General features: G+C 39.4%; 1 protein-coding gene across 6 annotated transcripts in view; it reads left to right on the top strand.

Annotated features, from left to right (window-relative positions):
- The first annotated feature begins 2,711 nt into the window (after window positions 1-2,711).
- Window positions 2,712-24,388, top strand: part of SH3GL3 (SH3 domain containing GRB2 like 3, endophilin A3) — a 49,145-nt gene continuing 27,468 nt past the window's right edge. The window contains exons 1-3 of one of the 6 annotated variants that reach the window (XM_050978714.1): window positions 2,712-2,811; window positions 6,512-6,625; window positions 7,656-7,742. Coding sequence is in view for 3 of the 6 variants with exons in the window: in XM_030228427.2 (XP_030084287.1) it covers window positions 11,148-11,192; window positions 12,243-12,344 (147 nt within the window). In the remaining 3 variants the exon portion in view is untranslated. Of the gene's footprint in view, window positions 2,812-6,511; window positions 6,626-7,655; window positions 7,743-10,272; window positions 10,295-11,026; window positions 11,193-12,242; window positions 12,345-18,747; window positions 18,770-24,388 lie in introns of those variants that run through there. The other 5 variants (XM_050978713.1, XM_030228427.2, XM_050978715.1 and 2 more) reach the window with 5 other exon arrangements.

The raw sequence follows: 24,388 nt of genomic DNA, 5'->3' as shown, positions 1-24,388 counted from the left end.
ATAGGCATGTGTGGATCTGTAAATAATAGGCAATAAGGCCATACACAATTCCTTAACACACAATTCCTTAGCTGCCCCTTTTTTTTTTTTTTTTTTTTTTTTTTTTTGTCTTGAGAACGCATATTCTGAAACTACATACTGGGAAAGGATTAATGGATTATTTTTCTGACAATGGAATATAAAGATTAACCATTCACTAATTGAAAAACCAAATTCATAAACACATTTTAGAACTGCAGGTTTAGCATTATGACAGATCAGTCAGAGAAACTGCTGCTGCTTTTCTAAGAACAGAAGAGTGTGGTCAGTAAAGAAGAGGAAGAGCCATTTGGCATGGCAAGAAAGAGGTGAAAAAACTCAGGAAAAAATGAAGGATTAATGTATAGAAAGCTTTAACACAGTGATGCCATGTATATGGTTTTGTCTTACTACTGGAAAGTAGTAAGAAAAAAAATGGAAAGCCTGCCATTGGGATAGGGAGTGTGTGTCCTTTTTGCTCCAGAGCATACTGGATGTGATACATTCCTGTGCAGCAGGACAAAACTCCCAGCTAAGCTTTCCAAAAAGGATTTAGGCAATGCACAGTAATTTATGCTGGCTTTCTGCTCTAGAGGTCAAAATTGCCACTGGTCATACTAATGACAAGCCTCTGCTCGACTGCAGTGAAACAGCAGTGGCTGCAGATGAGCTGGGCTGATATTGCAAAACCTCTTTCAGCAGCAAGGAAAGAGACTTAGGGTTAAATGGAATGAGCTGAAACAGATAGCTGCTCATGATTTGCTGAGGAATGTCTCAAAGTCACTCCAAGGTATCTAATGCTCATACCATTTACACTAGGCTGGGCTGCCTTAGAAGCAGATTAATAATTTGGGGTTTTTTCCTCTTTGCAGTGATTCACTTTCTACTAAAAACAATGGCTCATAAGAAATAACTGGCTTAGGTACTTCTCTGTGTCCACTTTGCATATACATGCTCTAGAGGCATCTTCAGCCCCACAATACCCAAAATCTCCTTGATATTTATAAACTTCAGAAGCAGATTTTAAAATGCTATTTAGATGGTGTTTGAAATCCTCTTAGGCTCCTCATCTGCATTTGTGTGTCTAGATTCCATTTAAAATCTGATGCTAGAAGCCTATGTGACACTTGAAATAGAACTTCAAAAATGTAGTTTTTATAGTGTGATCTTTATGAAAAGTATTGTATTTTGAAATTCTTCAGGCAGAACTGTTAAGATAAAAACAATCCACAATTGAAAATAGTGACTTTATGTTATATTTTGAAGATTCTCTCTGCTGGTGAGCAAGCATGGTAGATTTTGTGAGGCAAGATCATAAGCCTACTGAAATTAATAAAAACTCTTTGCTTTCAGTGAGCTTCACATCACACCCTTCACTGAAGTATATCCAGATAGACTTATACACTGTTTACTGCATTTTATTTGAATGAAAGTGAAAAGTAATGTAAGTGTCAAGAGAAAAACAGCTAAAAATTAAATGGGACCTGCTGAACAACTGATGAAGGAGGTAGCTAAGTACCCAGAGGGGTTTGGAAGGAAAACAGCATGTATTGTTTGAATAAACTTGTTTAAAATAATGAAATGTGTCTAAGGTGCGTACAAGAAGTCCAGAAAGCCAACAAAGGGTTTTAATCATAGATAAATTTCAAAATACAATGTTCTGGAATTTGTTGTCAAAATCCTTTGTACAGAAATTAATAAATTCTCAATGGCATGACACATCTCATCACATGAATGAAATACAATAAGGCATTTACTTTCCCATACCTTATGACTTCTATTCCCTACATCTGTTTAGCACAATGGTTTTCAATTTTAGGATTTCACCACCACCATTCTCCCTTTCCTCCTGAAGCAGGCAGTGGGAGATCACTGCCATCTACAGATAGGAGATAGTATCACTAATGTTAGAGCAAATAGTTGGAACAGTTTCATGCTGGAATATTTTTCTCTTTTTCCCTTGAGCACTTGTCTCCTCAACCCTGCCTTCCTCTTAAAAAACCTCATGTCACCCAACACACATTATCATTTCTTTGGCACCCTGATCATAATTAACCTCATTAAAGAAAAAGCATGGTATTGTAAGAATCTTAGAAGCCCTGTAATGTTTTAAGTCAAAGTTGAAAGGAAAAAAAAAAAAAGAAAAAAAAAAGCAGGATTCACAAATGTGCTTTCCATTACTTATTGTATTTGTCAAAATTTAGTATACATGTCAAAATTATAAATGGCTTCTTACAGCTTTCTCAGAAGGCAGCTGAGAGAAATAGCAAACTCTGTGGACATTTGTGTAGATGGATTGAGTAAGTGGGTACCTGCTTTCCACGTTCCACTGCCTGGGTCATGTTTTCAAGGTGACACATAAGGAAAGACAAGCAAGTATGGCATTGTAGGATCAGCAGAGGTACAGCTTAATCTCAATTTAATATCTTTTATTTTCTTCCTCCAAATAAGGGATTAAGAAAATTTATTCATGTTATTTTTATTGATTGTAGAAGAACCACATATCTGCAGACTATCAAAAATCTTTACAATTAATATAACCTTAAAAAGGAAAAAGAATAAAATTCCTAACTTCCATCCTGTATCTTCTGTATTTAGATAGAACGTTTTTTACAGTAACAAAAATGTTTATCAAACATGTCAGATATCCATTATTAGGACACAACCTTAACTGTTTTTTAACCTCTTTCAATAGGTGCTGAATTCTTTGCATTACTGCCCATCTGACAACATTAAAAAATATTACAATCACAGATTTGGCTAATTAAGAGCAGTCCAGTGTCCCCATTAAGGGTAAGTGATTTGGCAGCTTGCATTTCCATTTCTGCCATGTTGCACTTGCTACAGTAAAGAAATTGATGGGCAGAACCAAAAATAACTATTTCCCTCTGAAATATCTAAGTGTAGGATTGGGCTCACTGAAGTTATTTTTACCTATGAACTTGAGAGTTTAAGTCTGCAAGAGATCACACAGCAGTAATATTTAGGTAAAAAAAAATGCAGAAGCTAAATGCAGTAGAGTTAAAGCAATCTGTAATTGCAGGGGCTTTCATTTGCTGCCTGCCCAAATAGTCTCCTTCATGCTTCTTATTTGCTTTCCAGGTGAGAGAAATTCCCTGGTTTGTTAATCCTGTCTATAGATTATCCTAGCAGCCAAAGTAGAATTCTGTTTTGATTTGGGAGTCCATTGCAGCACAATAATAGGATTGATTCAAGGAACATATTATTGTACTAGTGACACCAAACAAGTCTATTTTTGGACAAGTTCAAGAAAGAAAAGCAGCAGTTAATCTGGTCTGATTATAGGGAAGGAGAGATCTCTGACTCTGAAAACCTTTACCATCATTGTTTTGCACAACCAGTTTCCCCTTGATAATCCTGTGCCCACTGAATTGCAGAAGATATGTCTGGTTTCCTTCAAAACTTCTGACAATTTGAACCCAGCTCATAAGAGCAACTTTCAAAAAATACAGACTGAAAGTTTAGGCCCAGCTGAAGTCAGTGGCAAAAGTCCTGTCAGCTTCTGTAAGGTCAGATTTTCATTTGTGATATTGATTCAGCTGCTACCTTTAAATATAACAGCTTTAAGGCTGTTTCTACAGAAAGTCAGTGTCAGGTGTGTTTATTATTTTAAACCACACAATTTCTTTAGAAAAGTAAATATCTGAGTACCTTTACATTTCAACGAGCAAGATAGGAAATCTGACAGGAGGCATGCCTGTGTTTCACACATTTTTAACATATATTTAATTGAAATGGTTTTATGGAAACTACAGAATGAAAGCTGCTTTTTTTCCCCCTCTCCCTCTCAAAGGCCGTTTCTATATGTAGCCAGGAGGTGGCATTCCTGGGTAACAGTTAAAGGAATTCGTATACACAATTTCTCTTTTGCATATGAGAGAGAAAAAGGTTTCTTACCATAGTGGTAGTTAGTCAATTAACTGAAGCTTAAACTATTGCAATAAATTTGCTTTATATATTCTTTGTTTTACGAGAAGTAGCAAAGTTCTCCAGTAGTAGACATTAATCTTCATGATGAGACAGCAGGGATCTGGCAAGTTATATCCATCTTCCTGTAAAGTATTTGATAGTAAAAGTCCTTGTCTTCAGTTACCTCGTTTTGTTCCTCAAAATAAGCCAGTTTGCAATAATTCATTGACCACAATAATACCCACTAAATACTGTTATAAGAACAGTTAGGAAATCTGAGGGGGAAAAAACCCAGTTGAATTTTATCCAGTCAATGAATCTTAATCAGATTTTTCAAAGTCTGATCATTGCCATTTGTGATCCAGTTGGTCTATGGAGTATTGCCATATTTAACATCTGTGTCACATCATGCCTTTCCTGTTGCCTCATTGATCAACAGACAACATGTGATGTTTCCCAGATGTTCAAACACGGCAGATCCCAAAAGACCTATTAAATTACACTGAAAGCAAAACAACATCTATGTTGTAGAAGTTTTGTTAAATTCAGGTATGCCTGAATATTCACAAACTTGCTACAAGATACTTACTGATATTCAAATTGCTTTTACAAATCAGTCCAACTCTGAAATGTCTACATTGTGTATTATATAAGGACTCTGTGTCACAGAATTGATAAAATTTTCTGTTCTGCAATATAAAACAAGTTAAAATAGAATTAAGCATCTACTTACACATGGAGAAGATAAACCAATAGATTTTTTACTTTATTTTACTATATGTCTCCTCTCACTACAGGCAATCTGTGTCCTTGCAGATTTTTACTCAGATTTATTGATGATTATATTTCTTTTTCTCAGGTAAAGCTGAATAAATAATGATTTTTTTTAAGCTTGTGCATTGCATTCTCTAAGCAAGGCAAGGCAGTTGTGCTGTTCTTCAGTGGGGCTTTTATCCACTGAAAAACATCATTATAAAGATCAAGACTTACTAAGATATTACTTAAACCTTTGTTCTGTACCTGAATAACAGTGAAATGAAATTCTAGATGGGATTTCAGACAGCAAATGTGATCCAGCTTACACCAGCATGGTACAACATTCTGCTTTGAAACAGAACGATACCATAGTTTATGATACGGTAACTTTAAAATTACTATGAATATCCTTCACACCTTTCTGAAGCTAGTGCTACTCTTCTAGCAACATTTCAACTTCACATTTTGTGCTGGCATTTTCAGCCATGAAAGTCTCAGTATTTTCTGATGAACAGAGGCAGCTGTATGCAGAAAATCAGTACCTTTATTTTGTCACCTGTGAATCAGCAGCACAGAGAACTCAGGTGCTATCTGTTTAAATCAAAGCAACATTTCTCCACATTACTACAATGACATCAAAAGTTTATTTTGCCTTACTCTTTAATAAGAAGGAACATAGCTACTCTAAAAAGGCCACCTCAGAGAGATGTTCCTTCTGTGCTTAATGATGGATATCAACATTTGTTTTTCTTTTAAATCAAATGGGTTTTACAATAGGTTGTTTCTCCTTTCCCAGAAAAGAGGTTAAGAAATTTCAGCTCAGAAATTGCCACATATTTATTTTTAGTATTTTCCGATAGAGAAAAGGGTTTTTTCCCCCCAACCCAGCCTTTCCTGGTGGATTTGTTACCTTTCTGTACCTCCAGGAAGCAGCTGTCCCTGGATCCCAGCACTCGGTTCCGCTGCCGTGCTCAGCCCGTGGCTCCCACAGCTGCCCCGGAGCAGCCCCATGCAGGGCTCTGCTCTGGGGGCTGCAGGGCCTGGAGGCAACACTTCCACAGAGGGATCAAGCAGCCAGCTCGTGGGAAGTAATGCTGCTGCATTGACTACAATGAGATTAGAAATTTAAGTGGTGATTTTTTCCCCATTTGGTCAGAAAATGGAAATATTTCTATTTAGGGCAAGAGATTTATTCAAAGGAAAACATTTTATAGGTTTTTTCCAATAGTTCGTCAAGTTGAAAACTGCAAGTGAGGAGGAAATAAAAATTTGTAATGCTGGATTAATAATACTCCAGTATTTTCAGGTTTGTCTCCACTGTGGAGTCATTTTGGACAGTCACATCTTTACTTCAGTTTACACACTTAATCAATTTTTGGTGAGCAGTCTAGTTGCTTGTCTGAGAGCACTGAGTACCCAGGTACATGTTAATTACAAAACCTTTTTTGATTAGTGATACCAGTAACAACATAGGCACCTAAAAGTTACAAGATCTCCAAGTTGGAGCTGTCCAGGAGTCCATCCACATGGTATAATTTGCAAGATTAGAACTGCTAATTTTTAGAAAATTCAGAATGAAAGAGCTGCATACACAAAAAAAAGGAGGTTGTCGAGTTTTTAAAATTAGAGTATCTACTTATAGTACAGACTGTACAGATATGTGACTTTAAAAAAATACTCTGTCTAGAGTTTGAACTCACCTGAATTGTTTAGATGTCTTTTTAAAAGAAACACATAATTAGAACCATCTTTATTATCTAATGACAGAAGACCTAACAAACTTTTGTTTTATTATTGACACTTGCAGAACAACAGCCAGAGACTTAGCAAAGTGAGGACAGAAGGTATGTGCAGTATCATGGAGAAGCATGTGGAATACAAACACAGGAAGGAGACAAGAAAAGCAAAGATCTGCATAATGGTAAAGCAACCCATATGGAAAGTCAGCTTGAGAAGAACAGTCACATATGCCAAAGATAATTCACTAGCTACATTTAGTTAGAAGATCTGGGGAGCAAACATAGGCATCCTAAACAACTGCAGTAGGTTAGCCAGAGTGTCTGCTGGCCCCAGGGTCACATATTCCTGCTCTAACTGCCAGCAGTGTCCCTTTGGAATGAGGAGTTTTCCAAGTGCTGGCCAGTGCTGGCTGTGGAGGGAAATCTGTCTGTTCTTTTCCGTTTCTCATGATTTCTTATGAAATGTATGCTGCAATGTAAAGCCCTTTCAGAAATACCTGAGCCAGTTGATCTGTGCAGAATGTGCTGATCTGCAGAATTGCTTGGTTGTGTTCTAGAAACAAAAATGTAGTGTTGGCCTGCTCCTGCACATGAACACATCTTTGTGTGACCAATTATTTTTGTTTAATTATAAATAATTATTTCATTTAAATGTATAGAAAGGCTGCTAAAACAGCCACTTGAGATATCTTTACCATCCTGGGCATACATTGCAGAAGGATTTTCTTCTGTTCTTGTTGTTGGGGTCATGTGCTGTTGGCATTGCTTTCACAGTGTCAGCTCCCAAGTTTGTTGTGTGACATCTGCAAAATAATGAAATGGGTGACATTTCACCAAGTCTTCTAGTCCTTTGGATTTCACTCTGGAATGCTGTGTTTTGTATTACTTCATTTGCTTGGGTCAAAACTTAAGAATCAGTGTCAATTGAGTTTAGTAATCCCCTCTTTTTCTAGAATTGTCACACTAGATGAATCTGAGCCCGCTTTACTTTGAAGGCTTTCTACAACTTTGTTCTTGTAGAGTGGGTTACTGGCCAACTGTTCTTTCAAATGGCATTGTTTTCCTAGGGAACCATCTTTTCCAAATGCTTGTTTTCTAAACAATAATTTTCAAGTATGGCCTCTTCCTGTGACCAAAAACACAGTCTATTGCCACAATTTTGATGACTAACATGAAAGCTAACTAGGTAATCTGCACTGTCATTACATACAGATAATCCTTACAGACCATTAATGGATACCACACCATGTCTGAGAGTCTTGCTCACTGTTGTTTGTAGTTGCTCTTGTCCTGGATCAGGTGAGTACATCCAAAGTCTCCTTCTAATGCCTTTTGTTGAAATGTATTGCATCATAACCTGATGCACAGTAATTTATCTTTTCCTTAAGGCTTAAATATTGAAAAAAAAAAAAAAAGGCTTTAATAATGTAGTCAGCGTGGCCCAGAATCAAATAAAATAGAATTTCATTGCAACTCATCTTTCCTCCCTTTCTTGATGTTTTCTTTTATGGCAGTAACCACCAAAGACCCAGACTATATTTCAATGACAGTTTTCATTATTTTTAAGAGACATTCAAATGAATGTGAAGGTAGTTGGCTTCAAATTCCAAGTAAATTTAAATACTAAGATGCCTCTAGATAATTTAAAAAATACTTCTAGTTTTCATTTTTCTGGAAACCTAATACTTTGTGTGGCTGCTACTGCAATTTCAGCTGTTACAAGTAAGATGATTTGTTCATTGAAAACCAAACACCTATAAGATTTTTTATCATATCTTTAGATTGAGTTTCTGGTGGCAGTATTTTCCCCATAGCATTAACCACACTGAAATTCAAGTGAATTATAAATTTAACCTTTTATTCAAGACTCTATCTTGTTTGAATTTCTCAGGACCAATTTTCAAGCACAGTTCTCCCATGTGAGCAGACAGTGCATATTTTCTAGTCACTACCTTGATTTGAGCCCAGTTAGGAGTTTTGAGTTTGTGCAAATTCCATTGTGCATTTTAGCACACCTGATTCAGTAACATGCTGGAGCCATTATGAATTCCTCTCATGCACTTTAACGTTTCCTGAGTAGTGGAAGTGTAATTGTTGTTTGAATAGCCAGACATCTAGAACTTCTGCCCTGAAGGCCCCCTCTGTGAAGCATTTTTCACTCTGCCCTAGCCCGTCTTCTACCTCTAACAACTTTAATAGAAGCTTTTTCTCTGTAATATCAGCGTTTATCTGAACCACTCCCCAGATTTTTTGTAGTACTTCTCATTTCTCTAATTTTATAGACTAAATCACCAACTTTCCATAAAACTTAAGGATTATCACCCATCAAATTGCAATCCCTTTTTTTCCATGAGATATAACTATGTGATTATAAAGCCTTCTAGACATTCCTTAGCCACTGCGTCTTGCTGGCTACAAGCTATAAATTTTAATTGTATCTGAACTGAATACCAGTGTCTTTCAGGGTGCCTCCACCAAGCCATCAGTACCTGGACTACACAAGTTGGCTCATAAATTAGGTTTTCATCTTGTCTGTATCACTGAGCAATTAGGCTATGAAGTGAAATTCCCACAGGGCATTTCCCACTCACAAATTCTTGTACCTCTTCAGCAGAGGCAACATGGCTGCTATCCTTGGGCTACAAACAGTATTTTTTTAAAAAAAAGAATTTATAGACATACAGCCTTACTAAAGTTCTTTATCTAATCCAATTTTACAGCTAACACCCACAGCTGCTCCATAATCCATTCATTCCCCTCCACAGTGATTTATTTCAAACTCCTTCCTTCTTTTCTCTGGTCCAGCCGTTCCTAAAGCTGAAGATTAACCAAAGCTGCCTTGTCTCCCTAATTCCATAGTACAGTAAGAGCTTGCTTTAATTCCTTTTATGGAGCTCAAATATCCTAGTTTAGGCCTTATTTCCTCACCTGAGGTGTCTACAAACGTGTCACTAATTTAAGCCATAACTAATTTGGCCCTGACAGTTAACATCTTGCTGCCAGTTTCAGTAAAGGAGGAGAAACAACTCCTGAAATCAGGTGTCTGGGGTGGAATCATGTTTACTTGTAAGGAGGCCAAAAATGCTCTTTCCCTAGACACAGATGGCATCAGATAACATGGTGATGGCAGGCTTCTTTCAAACATTACCAAATCCCTCAAGGACTTCACCTAACAGTTTGTCTTCCAGAGCAAATGTTCACTGGTGCTCTCCTCTTTGCTTTCTCTTCTGCCTCTCCTCTACAGAGAGTCCTTTGTCAAGTAAAAGCCAGATCTTTAACTCATTAATGTGTTTGTCTTTACACTTAGTTTCTTAGTGATGTGATAATTTTTCCTAAGTGGGAACAGTGATTCCATTCTCCCAAATTACGGTGTGACAACCAGTATGAAAGTTCTTGTATTTTTTTCTTCTTTGCTGTTCTAAAGAAGTAACTCTAACACACTGAATGTTTTTCTCTCCCAACACAATCAAAATGCAGTGAGCATGACAGTGAGTAACAGAGAGCCCTGCTGCAGCCAGCAAAGCTTATCTCTGAACTGCTCCCCAGGTCCCTGCATAAGTTCCAGCTGAATCATAACTCCCAAGTATCCTTACAGCCAGGATCAAGCAGCATTATCACAGAGCTTATCTTCTCCAGAATCTGAGCATCGTTTGGAATTGCTCTACCAGGAAGGCAGAACCACATCTCTAATTTATATCAGCACATTCCTGATACACAGTCATATTTCAGTATATAATCAGTAAATCCCTCATGTAACAACCAGCTAAACAACTAAAACATCTTTTTCGAGTCTATCTGCTCTTCTGAGGGAGAGACTGTGCCCTTTGGAATCCTGAGCAGCATCTCTGCAGGTATGGAGCCACGCTACCAAGTGGATTTTTTTCGGGTGCACAGTACCAGCCAGATGTGTTCAGGGCTGCTGCAAGAGCTTTCATGTTTTGAGAGCTATAATTAAATTACCACCTACAGTAATGGACCTGAGGTTAATGAGCTCAGACAGAGATGCTACGTTGAGCCACAAGAAATGAGACAGACCCATAATGAGACATTTTCAGCCTTATTAGAAATAAGACAGATGAAACCAGGCAGCTGACTGGTCTTTTGGTGCCGGGGCTGTGCACCTCACTGGCGGGTGCCCTGCGGGTGGCCGGGCGGTGCTGCCCGCGGGTGGGGTGCCCTGTGGATGCTCTGAGGATGCCGGGCGATGCTCCCCGTAGGAGGGATGCCGTGTGGATGCCGTGTGGATGTCCTGTGGGTGCCCGGGCGGTGCTCCCCGTAGGAGGGATGCCGTGAGGATGTCCTGTGGGTGCTCGGGCGGTGCTCGCCGTAGGAGGGATGCCGTGTGGATGCCGTGTAGATGTCCTGTGGGTGCCCGGGCGGTGCTCCCCGCCGCCGCCGTGCCCTCGCCGGGCCGGCGCAGCCCCCGCCCGGCTACCGCCGCTGTCTCCATGCGACAGCGCAGCGTGGGCGTCTCCCAGCGCTTCATTTGCATAGCCCGGCGAGCGGCCAATAGGAGGGCGGCGTTGCCACCACATTTGCATGTGGCCGGGCGGCGGCCAATGGGGCGGCGACGGCCGTGCGCGCGGAGGGCGATGCTCCCGGCGGCGCGCGGGCGGCGCAGCGCGAGGCCGGGCCGGGCGCGGGGACCTGCCGGGCGCGGGCGGCCCTGGGCCCGGGCGGCCGCGGGGCAGCGGCGGCGGGACCATGTCGGTGGCGGGGCTCAAGAAGCAGTTCCACAAAGCCAGCCAGGTAGGGGGGCCGCGGCGGGGCCGGCCGGGCTTTGCTGTTGATGGGCGGCTCGCCCAGCGCCCGCTCCCGCACGGGCGGCGGGTCCCCCCTCCGTCTGTGGCAGCATCACCCTGGCACCCCCGGGAATGTTTCCTTCAGCGTTACCTCCGCGTCCTGCGCTTGTGGTTTTGCCTGTCAGCTTCCTGTGCTGTTCTCACAGCAGAAGGTTGCCCCTTCCATTCTTTTGCTTGGGGCTTCAGGTCTTTCCTTTAGTTAATAATATTTGTTATTTACTGGTGGGTTCGTGGTCGTGTTTTGAGGCCTCAGTTAAAGCTACAGCCTGTATGGGAGCAGCTTTCCCCTAAAGAGTTCATTGTTTTGATCTGCTACGAATGGCTGGTTTGTTATCCTACCTGGAACGCCATGTATTTGTCCTGTAGAGGGTATCAGATGTTTCTAGAGTTTTCCCTCCTTTTCTAGGTCCTGTACTCTTTACCTTCTCTAGAGTGAATCTTCATCTTCTGACCCCTTTATCTCTTTTATCTTTTATATGTGCTTTGCTTTAATATTTTAGCTGGTTTCTTTTAAGAGAGAAGCACCTTTCTGCCAAGCAGGAAGAGTGGTTGAATTCCATGGCAGGATGGTGCCAGTGCCAAACGCTGCATTGATGCGGGGGCCTCAGGATGTGGCTGCAGTGGGATTCTTCCACTGAAGGTTTTTGGAAGTCTCAGCTGCTTTGCTTGCTCATTCCAAGTCAAAGAGATCTGTATTTCTGCTGTCTGTTATTAATGATAATGGTAATATTGAAATTAGTGTCTGTGACCTGTTCAGTAAAATCTGACAGCTGCTCTTGTCTTGGTGAGAGTGAGGAAAATAAAGGTTCTTTGAGTGCTTGGCTGTTGTCTTTCTAGGTCTTCCTTCAGCTATGTAGCTTGTCAGCAGCCCAAATGCAGAATCTGCACTTTGTTTGGATACAGAGATGCTAAATATTTGTATCTAATGTTTCAGTAATGTGCTCTCCTTCATGGAATGTACTGATCCTGAAAAATGTTCTGAATTGTTATCTTTTAGTTAACTTTCACTGTTCCTTTGAGAAAATGCTGGATCTGTAGAGTAAGCCAATCCAAGGACAATTTATTAAAGACTTTGGCTTGTTTTGCATCTGATATGCTGGTAAGTGATGCAGCCTTTGCTGTAGTGAGTTTGTAAATCAGGAAGCAGATGATACTTAACCGAGGAAGTTTGAGAGGTAACCACAGCAAGAGCCCTCTTGTCTAGCAACTGGTAACAGTGCAGGTTACTTAATCCTGCTCAGATGTCAGGTAAACAAACAAACAAAAGGATGGATGGGATCTGATAACGGTAGTAATAATGGCAGAAAGGAGCTGTAGCATATATTGAATTTGACTGCATTTATTGGGAAGTTGTGGTATGACTTCCAATATTCCATACAGTAAGGAACTGCAATGCATAACTCATTACAATATTCTTCTTGTCAGGGTGGGTCCAAGGTAAAATTTCAACTTATTTTCAAACGCAAGAAATTTTAAATCAGTTGATCGAAAAAGTCTGTCATTATTAGGAAATTAAAGTTCAGGAATAAGATACTGGTTGGTTTTTTGGTTTTTTTTTTTTTTTTGGTACATAAGGTAACAGAAGACACTTCTTAAAAGTTCATTCTGTAAGAATTCAGATAAGATGTTGGGCAAAATAGTAGTGGAAAAATAACAGAAGAAACAACATATATATGTAGTGGATCTAAACAGCCATGTCTAAACAATGGAACTGCTTATCTCTGGCACACAGAGGCACAGTCATGCCTGGATGTATTAAGTTGTTGAACTAACAAAAATAAGGTGGGACATATAAAATGGAAATATTGGGATTCCATCTTTTAGAAGAATTCTTTTACAAAATGCTAAAGCAAGAAAATGCAGAGCATGAGAGGTATTTCTCTACAGAAGATTTGTTAAATTTCCAAGTACTGTGGGATCACTTAAGGAGACAGAGACCTTTGTGTATTGAGTGGATGAAAGATGCCAGTGGTAACTGTTAACAGCAGAGACAGGCATTGCTTGGGGAAAGAATGAAATTAATTCCTTTAGTGTTCCCAAAGGAGAATGGGGGCAGATGACAAAAACTGGCAAATGTCCCAGAGGTCGTTGAGGAATACTGGAGGGAATGAGACTACTGTCAGGACATGTGATTAAGGAATAAGAGTAATATTTGAAAGCTGACAGAACCTAAGGACAAAAAATCTGAAGGCTGAAGCAAGTGTATTAAGACAGTCTGTATTTGACAGTTCAGGCAAAAATGTGACTAACTATCAAAAATTTCAAGATACATATATACTATTTCCCTGCTAAAGCAGACTTCTGTTCAATGGAAATAAATTACAATTCTAAATGAAATATAGAGTAGTATATATACATAGTTATATAAAGATTAGGTAAAACAAATGGAGTTATTGTAAACTCCGCTTGCTCTTACTCAACCACTGAGCTTTTTTGCAAAAAACTGCATTTCAGTTTTGTGCTTGTAAAAAGCCTGTGTATGTACAGCTTTTGTTGACTAGTGGTGATCACCTTTGTGTGTAGGTTTAAATTCTAAGTGCAGGAAAACAAAAAATTACTTATGATTTGATACATGCATTTGAGGTTTCTGGGATGTTTGTCTGATGCTTGTCAGCTTGGTTTGTCTGAAATTACACTTACGTAAATAAGTGTTTGCTTTATGAAAGGTCAGCAGCTAACTTTTTATGGTTACTAATGCCCTTGCCAAAATCAGGCGTGACAAGCTATTGCAAACTTGGCTGGTGTAGTAAAAATCACCATGGGTCTGTTTGTAATCCAGTAATTCACAGGAAGTGTTTGGATGGTTTTCCCCTAGAATTTTTTACCCAGTTGTATTTTTTTCCACTGAAAATTGCATGTTTGGTTTTCACTGAAGTGTCAGGCAGTGATATCTAAAAGACAGCTCTTGTGTTACACATCTAACACAAGATGAGTAGAGTTTGAGCTGTTTTTCTGTACATAAAGCTGCAGTGCTACTCCATTATCTGTCCCCTAATGATTTCTTCCCCTGGTGTCATGGCACAGATAGACTGGAAGCTGGCATGTATCTCAAAGTTTCTGTGTCTGTTATGAAGTGATAACCCCCTTCATGTTATTAGAATTTTTTTTACTATGCTTTCTACTTAGGTTATAAGTTTAAATTGAAGTTCTTTAATTGAAAGTGTACTGTAATGAGGATCTCTTCCATTCTCTCCATTAAATATCAGTGATGCTTCCTTGACTATAACTCATTTAACTCATGAAATACCAAGCAGAACCTGTGAAGTGTCTTACCACCTCTCACTGGCTGATAAGCAATGGCAGGCTGTTTCCAGGGCTGATTAATTCATGTGCAACTCCCGTGAAATTCAGCTTTTTTAAAATTATATATATTTTTAATTAAGTTTTGTGGTGTTGTGTTTGCACTGAGAGTTTGTGTCCTGTTGCTTTCAGCCCCTGCCAGATCAGATCTGTTTTCCTGTTTTCAGTTTGAAAGCTTTTGATGTTGGTGTGTGTATCTGCCTGCTGCTTCTGCAGGCCTGGCTCTTGTGATGGTTGTGCATGTGGGATAACCCAGGTGGTGGGAGGACTGCATCTTCTGGTGTGGGCTGGGAGTATTTTTAGAGCTTAGAAAAGCAGGAAGCACAAAGAGTGAATAAGAAAGCCTTAACAGGTGTCAGATGCATTTCTAATTTCTGCTGTGCTCTAAAACCACAGCCAGGCTAGGATCCCTGTGTAAGGATGATTTTTCCAAGTGCTTGGAGGCTGGTGAGCTCAGAACCTCCCTCCCTCAGGATGTTTTGAAAGCTCAGTCATGATTACTGCCATAGGAAATCTGTTGATTTTGAATTCACACTTTCTTAAAAATATTTTTAAAATTAATTATAGCTGAAGGCTGTGTGTAGAAGCACTTTCACTTTCAGCAGCTTATTCATGTTGTATTTCTTAGGCTTAGGTTCTCAGAGGTAGTGGAAAGTAATGCTTTTCTGAGGAAACACATCTGCCAATATTCACAATTATTGTCTTATTTGTAATGTGGTCATCAACAGCTACTGTAGCCTCTGCAGACTGGGTTCTCAAACCTTCTCCCATTGTCAGTGAAGGAAGAGAGGCTCCAAGAGAGGGTGAGCCAGGAGCTGGTTCTGTTGTCTATCTAGTTCTGTTGTCTATCTAGTTCATCTCCTTTTATAGACAGAACCTAAGGGGAAGCAGATTTTCTAACCAAAACAACCAAAATCTGTTACTACGTTTTTGTTTTCTGAAAGTGATTTAACCTAGTGTAATAAATATATAAATAATATGCTCTGTGTTTTAATTTTTTATGTATCCTGAGTGGCATTTGTCTTTTCAAGTGCTGCAATTTTTTTAGCAATTTTTAAATGGCCTTTTTCTGGTTTTTAATATTTTTAAGCTTTCAGCTGTCACCAACAGTTGCAGGGATGCTGCTTCATATATCCCAGATTTCTGCTTTTTCTCCATTGATTTGTGTGGCATTTTGATCCCATCTGTTGGAGTGAAAACGAGATCAGAATCAGGACCACCTTGTTCCTCAGACAGAATAAGTTGTTTGATTGGATTTTGTTGTTAGTTCACTAGAGGTGGTGGTGGTGGTGTTTTTTGGTGATTTTTTTTTTCATGTTCTCTTGACTCTTTTTCTTTTCTGTTATGCTGTAGATATTAGCCTAGACATAATATTTAAGCCTCTTTTAATGTCCATGTTGACATTGAGTTAATACACAAAAAACTTCAATTACACAAGGGCTTGATAGCAAAGGAAGTACTTTGGTAAACTTTATACAAGGAGAACCTGAACTTGACAGTGAGACATGAAAGGAAGCTTTATTGCCTACATCTAGTTATATTTATTTCCTAGGACTATAAGCTGTTATCATACAGTGTGTTAGAGATACTGTCCTTTCGTAGCCAGTGTGAATTGGGCATGATAAATCCATGTCAGTAGTGCAGAGAAAGCTTCTGTCCTGTTTCTAGTTTTTATGAGATAGTTGGATTTACTTTTCTTCACATCTTACAGAATTGTGGAAGAAGGACAGTGGTGAAAAGGACAATAGAATTTAGTTTCTTGTCTGATATGTTTTTAAATGAATAACTGTACTTCTACAGTTGTATTTATCAGCTGCTAAGGTGTCCTGGCAGTAATGCAGTTAGCATAGAACAAGTTAGCAGGAGGTAGAGGTCATGTGCTCTGCAGCCTTTAACAATGCAGCTCCCAGAGCCTGCAAGAGGGGATCGTAATGCAGTAACTCGGAAATATAGCAGAGATGCAGCTGCTATTTGGAAGGAGGGTATTTATATTTTACCCATAAAATATTTATATATGAAAGTCTGAATGGCATTGAAAAAGAATAGAGAGTGGCATAATAGAGGGGGAGCTGAAATTTCTCCTTGAGTTCATCTCCTTTTATAGCTTGGCTTTGCTGTAGAGTTTTGCACAGGCATCCTGAAAGTTGGAGTGAGAGCTGGCACTCCATCCCAGGCTCCTGCTGCTGCCTGAGTCACTGCAGCACATGCTGGGTAATACATTGCAGTGCAGGCTCCTGAGAATCCTGCAATGCTGAGAAACAAACAGCCAAGGGAAGGCCAGCAGCAGCACTGCATTGAGATTTTCTTTAGCAGCACTTGGAGTTACATGGGAGTTGCGGTGCACCTGCAGTTTCTGTAAACACACATGTAAATAAAATACAAAATTCATCCCATTTTCATAGCTTCTGTAAAAAGCATTTTAAACCCAGACTTGCTCTTATAATGATACTGTTAAGGACAAAGTGCTTCTGTTTATGTTAATGCCACTTTCACCCCAGTTTATTGCCATAGTCTAATTCTGTATTGTGCTGAGTTCTCAGTGTTGGTCTCTTTTCTGTTCATGGAGAGGAAGGCATTGCTGGCGTTTTATGGCTAGTTGAGAATTGAACCTGTAGGTTTTAACAATGCTTTTCAGAAGTCCAATAGAAAAGAGCCATTCAAATATCAGGTTACACCTTCAATTTGATTTTCTAGAGCCCTAGTGTCCTTTCACTGTGTACATGTTTCTGTTATCAGAGTTACTAAGAGTTTTATGCATTGATTGGGAGAATATACCAGTTAATTTCCTGCAACATGTCAGCAGCAGCTCTGCACGTGAAGCACAAAAATAACTTGGCCTTACTTGCTATTCAAAGGACAATGCCAAGTCTCTGAGGAGAATCAATTCTGTTTCCTTACCACCCTAATTAAGGTTCATTTTTGATACTGTACTTGTGTTTAATGAACTGTAATGACTGCAGTGAAATTAGTCTGGTTAACAACGAAACATGACTTAAGAAATCCAGGACTCAAAGGAAATCAAGGGGTTCTAAAATTCTGTATTCTAAGATTGCACTCAGGTTACAGATCTAAGGTGGAAAAGTAGAGAAGGCATTTTTAATTTTTTTTTCTTAGCCAAGCAAAAAAGAAATAAAATACAAAAAGCCATTGGTCATGGTCCTAGGTAGTAACAGCCTCTTTCTTCCCTTGTGAGTGTTTTACAAATGCTGGTAGTCTTACTGTTCTCATTCTTTTCCTTACAGTTTTCAATAAATATGGTTCTAGAAAGTGACATGAGTTCAAGGATAAGGAGCTAGTCAGTGGTAGAACCAAAAGTAGATTTTGTGCTTCTAGACTATAGAGGCAATGTCCAGTCTCTGCGTTTTTGGGGGTTTTTTTAAATTATTTATTGTTTTTAAAGTTTATTTTGCATATGTATTGATAAATGCAAAATGTAGGTATGGGTTTGGCTTAACGTTTCCATGTAAATGTGATGTAATTTCACTGACTGAAAGTTTGGCAAGGCTGAACATGGTATTTTCAATTACCTTTACTGTGTTTAATACCCCTCTGGAGTGGACAAGCAATCTTTTAGAAACTGGGATTTTTGGGTAATGGTATCTCCTCAGCAAAGAATGAGAGAGTATGTGTGTGAAATGTGCTTAGTGCCATAAACAGAATTTAGGACTGGGAGTCACAAAGTCAGTGTTTTGATTCTGCCTTTTGCCATCCTGTTTATAGAGCTAGAAAAAGTGAAATTTGGTGCCTTTGCCATCTGTGTGGTCTGAGAACACACAAACACGGGAACGCTTTGTCTTTCCTGCAGAGCATGGAGCACCTGCCAGTTTGGCATCTGGGTCACAAGAGATGTGTGCAGGGGGAGGGGGGAAGGAGACCCATTAAATGAGGAAATTGGTAATCAAAGACCTTTTAATCAATTCAGAACCAGCAGTTCCAGTCTGCTTTTCTGAAATTTCTTCCAAAGAAAATAATATTTTTAAAGACGTTAGGATGAATTCTGTGTTTGGTGTGATCTGCTTGTATGACTGACTGCCTGAGGCACTGGAACATAGCAACTGTTACTTACTTTCAAGATTAACTGTTTATCATTTTATGGATTTAGCTTCTGAATAATCCCTACTTGCTTTTTTCCCCCTGTATGTTGCAGTAACTACCTAGGATCCAAAGGGCCATATCTACTGCTTTGTTTTGTCTGGAGAATGCAAGAATCATGGCATTTTCATTGTGAGTTTGATGATTAAGAGTTTCTCTTCAGTGATCTCTTCAGCTGTGGTTAAATGTTTCTGTTTCATGGGACTTGGCTTGTTTTGCTACTGATGGATGTGCTGCCTTTTCTGTAGGAATTTCTTGCTGCAAAGCCATGTGCCCCCCCAGGGGAGGACAGAGCCTTTTGACCTCATTTGCCCTGGTGCTTTATAGCTCATTGGGGAATTCTGCCGGGGTCTGTAGTCTATGTGTAAATTATACTTGGAAATTATTTCAGTTTTCTCTGTCATTTTTTTAATTTGATAACAGTGGAAGTCAGTTCTGTGTGAGTGCTGAGGGAAGTTCTTTTTCAAGTCCCATGGATGAAGTCAGTGGTGCATTTCTGCAGTGCTGCTCTTACCACTAGAAAGAATTGTGCCTTGAGGAGATTCAGGACAGTGTGTGTCTTAGAAATGGAGCAGAGGAGCCCTTTTATCCCCAATTACATTCAAGTTTGTGGTGTTGTATGTACCAATGTCTTGCTGCCTAACACCCCTGGCAGATTTTGAAATAGAGTTACGAAAATAAGGTGTAATAAAAGTGTCCAGTGACTTCCTTTCCAATCTAGTCATGGTGAACAAACTGATGAAATAATGGTTGTGGGGTTTTTTCTTCACTTTTCACTGTGATACAAGGAGGTTTTCTAGTAAGTGAATGAAAGAAGCACGGATTATTGCAGACACTCTGACACAAGAAAGTGCTTGAGACTTGTGTGTTCCATTTAGGTTTCCCAATTCATGATGAACACAGGTTGCATTAGCAAAGAGTAAGCTAATCTTAAGTTCTTTCTTTTTTCCCATGGGTAGTGTTTCTAAGGGCCTCCATGGATCCTAGCTAAGTCAGCAGTGCTGCTAGGAGCACATTGATGGATTTTTCAAAATATTTGAGGAATGAGACTTTTAAGACCATTAAAAATTCAATTGTATTTGTAGCAGACCTAGGAACTGGAAGTGCATTGCTTCACAGTGCTCTGATGCTGGATGTGAACTTAGGCTTGGCAAAACTGTGAACTAAAATGCCTTAAAAAAGAAAAAAGAGAATCAAACAAACAAGAAACCTCTCAAGCAGCACAGACAATATGCTTGCTGGTTCAAAGGGAAAGTGTGCAATCCTTGTACAGCAGAACCAGGTAGACTGCCTTGAGTATCAAGTAGTGGGAGCTGACTGTGGCAGAAGAATGTGGGTGTTTCACACTGTACCAAAAGCACAGGAAGCTACAGGACTAGCAGCTCAGATAAGCAATGATGCCATTTAAATCAAAATAATGTGCAGTAAAAATTAAGGATATGAGAAGGAGTTCTCAGTCCATTTTATAGTGATTTGAAATCCACACAGCTTGTCTTAAGTGCTAAAACATGTAAGCAGCAGTTTAATAACATTGAAGGATAAATTTCTTGCTTGATTATGTGGAATGGGATTGTGTAAGAATTACAGTCTGGAAAGTAGTTTCTGAAAGAGCAATAAACAGATTATTTGTCACTTTTCATGCATAAAATGTAGACTTGCTGATAAATATGCAGATGTGGTGATGAGAAATAGCATGCTAATGTGAGGAGAAGTTAATTCTAAAGCAAATCAACTTAAAATTACCATTTTTGACTGTTGGTCTATCTGGCTGTGTACAGCTTCTGTTGACAGTCTTGTTCTGCTTCCTCTGCACAGCTTGCCTGGGGCTCTGTAGGGAATGATCTTGACCACATTTTTGCTGGCAATGGAATCACTAAAACTGTCACTTTAAGCTATGGCACTGCCAAGGAAGTTCTTACTTTAGATAAATATGTAGTCACATAGTAACTTTTAAAAGTAATACTCCTATCATATCTTTTAGTGCTAGCAGCTCTTGAGCTTTGAGAAATTTAAAAATATTTGGCCCAAATACATAAGCTTTGAGCTTAAAGCTGTAAGTCACTTTTAAAAATGCCCACATCTTGTCTGTTTTATTTCTCCTGTAGTTTGTTTGCACTGGTGCTTAAAACTATTTCCCAAGAAATTACTAAAACTCAAATAAACTGCTTTGGTGTTGAGTGTGAATGAATAGGTGTGACTTCAGCAAAGGTGATGTGAATATATTCTGGCTTTACAGAAACTGACTTAGGTTATCCATGACTTTTTCCTGCTCTTTGACTTGACATCAGTTGTGTGTAAGTGATCTTTCTAATTGTGCACGTGGGCATTGAAGATGTGTAAGTGCTTGGTGTCCTAATAAGGTGGCCCAATGTATTCAGTCTTAAAAAAAAAAAAAGAATTTTTAGATCAGCTGATTTGTATTTAAATGAATTTTCAGTAAAGCTGTTGAATAAGCAGAAGTCTCTGGTGGTGGAAATGCAGGGATGCAATTGGGTTGTCATGAATTATGCAGTGCAGTTACATGTTTTAAGAAGAAAAAAATATTTACATGTTTTAAGGATTTTAATTTCTTGTTCTGCATATGCAGGCTATGATCTTTGTGTTGCTTGATCTCTCTCCTATTTGACAAACTAGGACCTTTTTTTTTTTTTTGTTTCAAATGGTGTGAAAGAAATACCAACAGCAGCATGTTACTCTAACAGAAAAATAGTGCAATTGGCTATTCTATAGCAACTCTAACCTAGTCAGACTTCATGCAGAACCCAGCTACAGGGTGCCACGCTGGGTTATGGTTGCAGTGAGGTGTAAAGTACTTGTACAGCTTTACATCTGTGCGTAGGTCTGTGACTCTTGATGTGCTGAAAGCTGACTAGACCCTCCTGAGTTCAGGCCTGTGCTACAGTCAGTGATCTATTTAGTGTTAACTTTTGCACAAGCCAGTGGGAGCCATCTTCCTGAATGAGCTAGGTAGTTTAACCTGAGAAAAGAGTGAAGGATACAGTTTTTGGGTTTAATTCCAGGGCATTGTGCTGGAACTGGTCACATAATGTTCTGGGAACATGAAGTGTATTCAATTTCTCTTAGGAGCTATGAATCAGAGTAGTGCTCTCTTCCAGAACTATGACTGACAATATGCCAACATTCCCTAGAACAAGGCAGAGCATAGATTTTCTCTAGACTGGTGGCAATTGCAGCTGTCATAGAAAGTGAGCAGAAATGAAGAGTTATTGAATGGTAATGTCAAGTGTACTGAGGTAGGGCAGAGAGGTCATTAAAGAACCCCCTCACTGTACACACACCTTTGCACTGCACGTGCAGGGACACAGTTTGTGCAGTCAGCTTTAACTGCTGGATGCTGTCAGATGCAGCACAAAATTCCATGGCAACTTGCATCACCCTAAATCTAGGCTCTGGTTGCTTTGCTCTACCTTCAGGGCACCCACCTCTTTGAGTCAGCTCTGGGTACTTGTGTGATCACACACTCTAAGCTGTTAGAGGCAGCTTATCCATCTCAAAATCAACCCAGCTCCAGTGTGTGAGCAGCTTTCAGGTGGATTAACCCACTGAGGAGCTCACAGCACACGAGAGTTGCTACTTCCAGTGCAAGGGAAATGGAGGCAATGTCTCAGCAGGGATGAAAAGGATTTAGAGAACCCTAAGCAGCTGTGGGAAAGTACCTTAATGATTATTAGAATGTTTTGTTCAGAGAGTAAATTCTACTTTGTAAGGTATTTGTATCTCACTGAAGTTCTGAATTATCAGCCCACAAGGAATCTCTGCTACCAGCTCACCCTGGGTTAATGGTGAACGTTGTGATTATGATATCTCATGTGAGGGCAAGAAGATCTATCCCTAATTCAGCAAGCCTGGAATCCAAACAGGACAGTTGAGTGGTTTAAGTGAGATAGTGATCAGCCTGGATGTAGGTAAAAGCAATGGTTCTGTTGAAAGCAGCACCTCAAGCTATGTGAGATCTGAGAGGCTTCAGCCAGGCTTCAGGAAAGACTGAGAATGCTGTTGAAGGACAGACAGACACATTTCGGAAGTGGAGGAAAGACTGCCTTTATTTCAACTGAGAGGAGAGTCTGGGGAGGGAAGTTCTGCTCAGAGTAAGTTCTACTGGGACAAATTATGTACAACAGAGACACAAGTTAGAATGATGTTGTTAAAGGTATCAAGTAAAAAATGTGGCGTAACTTCTCCTGTTCTCTCAGTACTCTGAGGAAAATGAAATGTTTTAAGAAACTTCTTTCACAATTACTTATTGTCATCTGTACAAGCAGTTTTTAAATATAGTCTTAAGAGACATCCAGTATGGAAACATCTTAAATCACACAGGAGTGAAGAGGAAGAAGATAACATGGAAGCTTCTCATATTACTTGGAAAGAAAGTGTGTAAAGGGGTTATTTAAATCTCTGATTTTAACGATTTTTTTTTAATGGCACAATCACCCTTTCTCATTTTCGTAGTGAATAAATATGAGTAGGTCAGAAGGAAGCCATGCCTTCCTTTACAAGCACAGGGAGCAACTTCAGAAAGGGGGATTGTTTTAAGGCCAAATCAGAATGTTATTGCTGCCAACTGAAATTTTGCACTTGGAACCTATGGAGGGATGAAGAAGTGTTAATGTGGTAACAGCCAGTGGAATGCACGTAGTGTGTAACTTGTCGTTCACAGCTCCAACTCCTCTCCATGCAGAGGAAACAGAATGAAATATTGCCCAGTTGTACCTGAAACAAGATGCTGAGAGAGGCAGAAAATGGTTCTGACAAGCACTGAGGTGATGCTTGTCCTGGTCACCCTGAGGAGGGTGGGTCTGTGGGATGGACCCACCAAGTCTACTTGTCTGCAGTGCTCATGCACGGTGTCTCATTGTATTGTCTGGACAAGCAGCTGCCAACATAATGAGATGGAAGACCATAGTTTAGAATTAAAAAACCCCAAAATTTACTTTTCAAAGAAATTCAGAATGTTTCTTTAAGCATGAGTTTGGAACTGAGTGAGAATCAGTGAAATTAGAAAGTGAGGAAGGATAATCACTATGAGTATCTTTTTATGGCCTTTTGATAGCTTTACAGTTCTCTTTTTAGGGTATGCTCACTTTCACAAACAAGATTTCCAACAGATGAGGGAAGAGTATTTTAGATATGCATAATGAAATAGGGAAGTGAAAGTGTGGAGCATGGAGATTCATGGTTTCAGGTTCGTCATTGTTCTTGGCTATTTAAAGTCTTACATCAATAATTTAAATTACTGTCAGAGACTTTAATGTAGTCAGGTTCTCTCATTAAAAGCACCTGCACTTTTTCTTCTGAAAATTGGCAGTCTTGAGTCTGACACTGTTATATTTTTTCAAGTAAGCTTGCAGAGCAAATAATGTGTCTGTGTCCAAAAACTTAGATTGATTATTTTATTACATTTGAATTCTTACAAAGATGTTTTCCCTTAGAGATGTGTATAATAATGCTGACTTTGAATTTTTAGATGTAGAAATGCGTGTGTAAGCATCCCTATTGAGTTCTTTAGGAAACAGTGGAGATTTGTCAGGAAGAGTTCAAGGTTTTGCAGTACAAAGTAGTTTTTGTTGTACAATGCAAGTGTTGAAGAATAGCTATAGCAGACAAGTTGGACTAAAGTGCTCAGTAATAGTGTGACGTGTCACTGCCTGGTGCAAAATGAGTCACTCTCTATAGAAATGCAAAATCACATTATAGAGTCTAGAGTCCTGTACTTTATTCATATATGGACAA

The sequence above is a fragment of the Serinus canaria genome, chromosome 10, assembly GCF_022539315.1.
Source record: "Serinus canaria isolate serCan28SL12 chromosome 10, serCan2020, whole genome shotgun sequence".
Classification (NCBI taxonomy): Eukaryota; Metazoa; Chordata; class Aves; order Passeriformes; family Fringillidae; genus Serinus; species Serinus canaria.
This window is presented reverse-complemented; position numbering and strand designations above follow the sequence as displayed.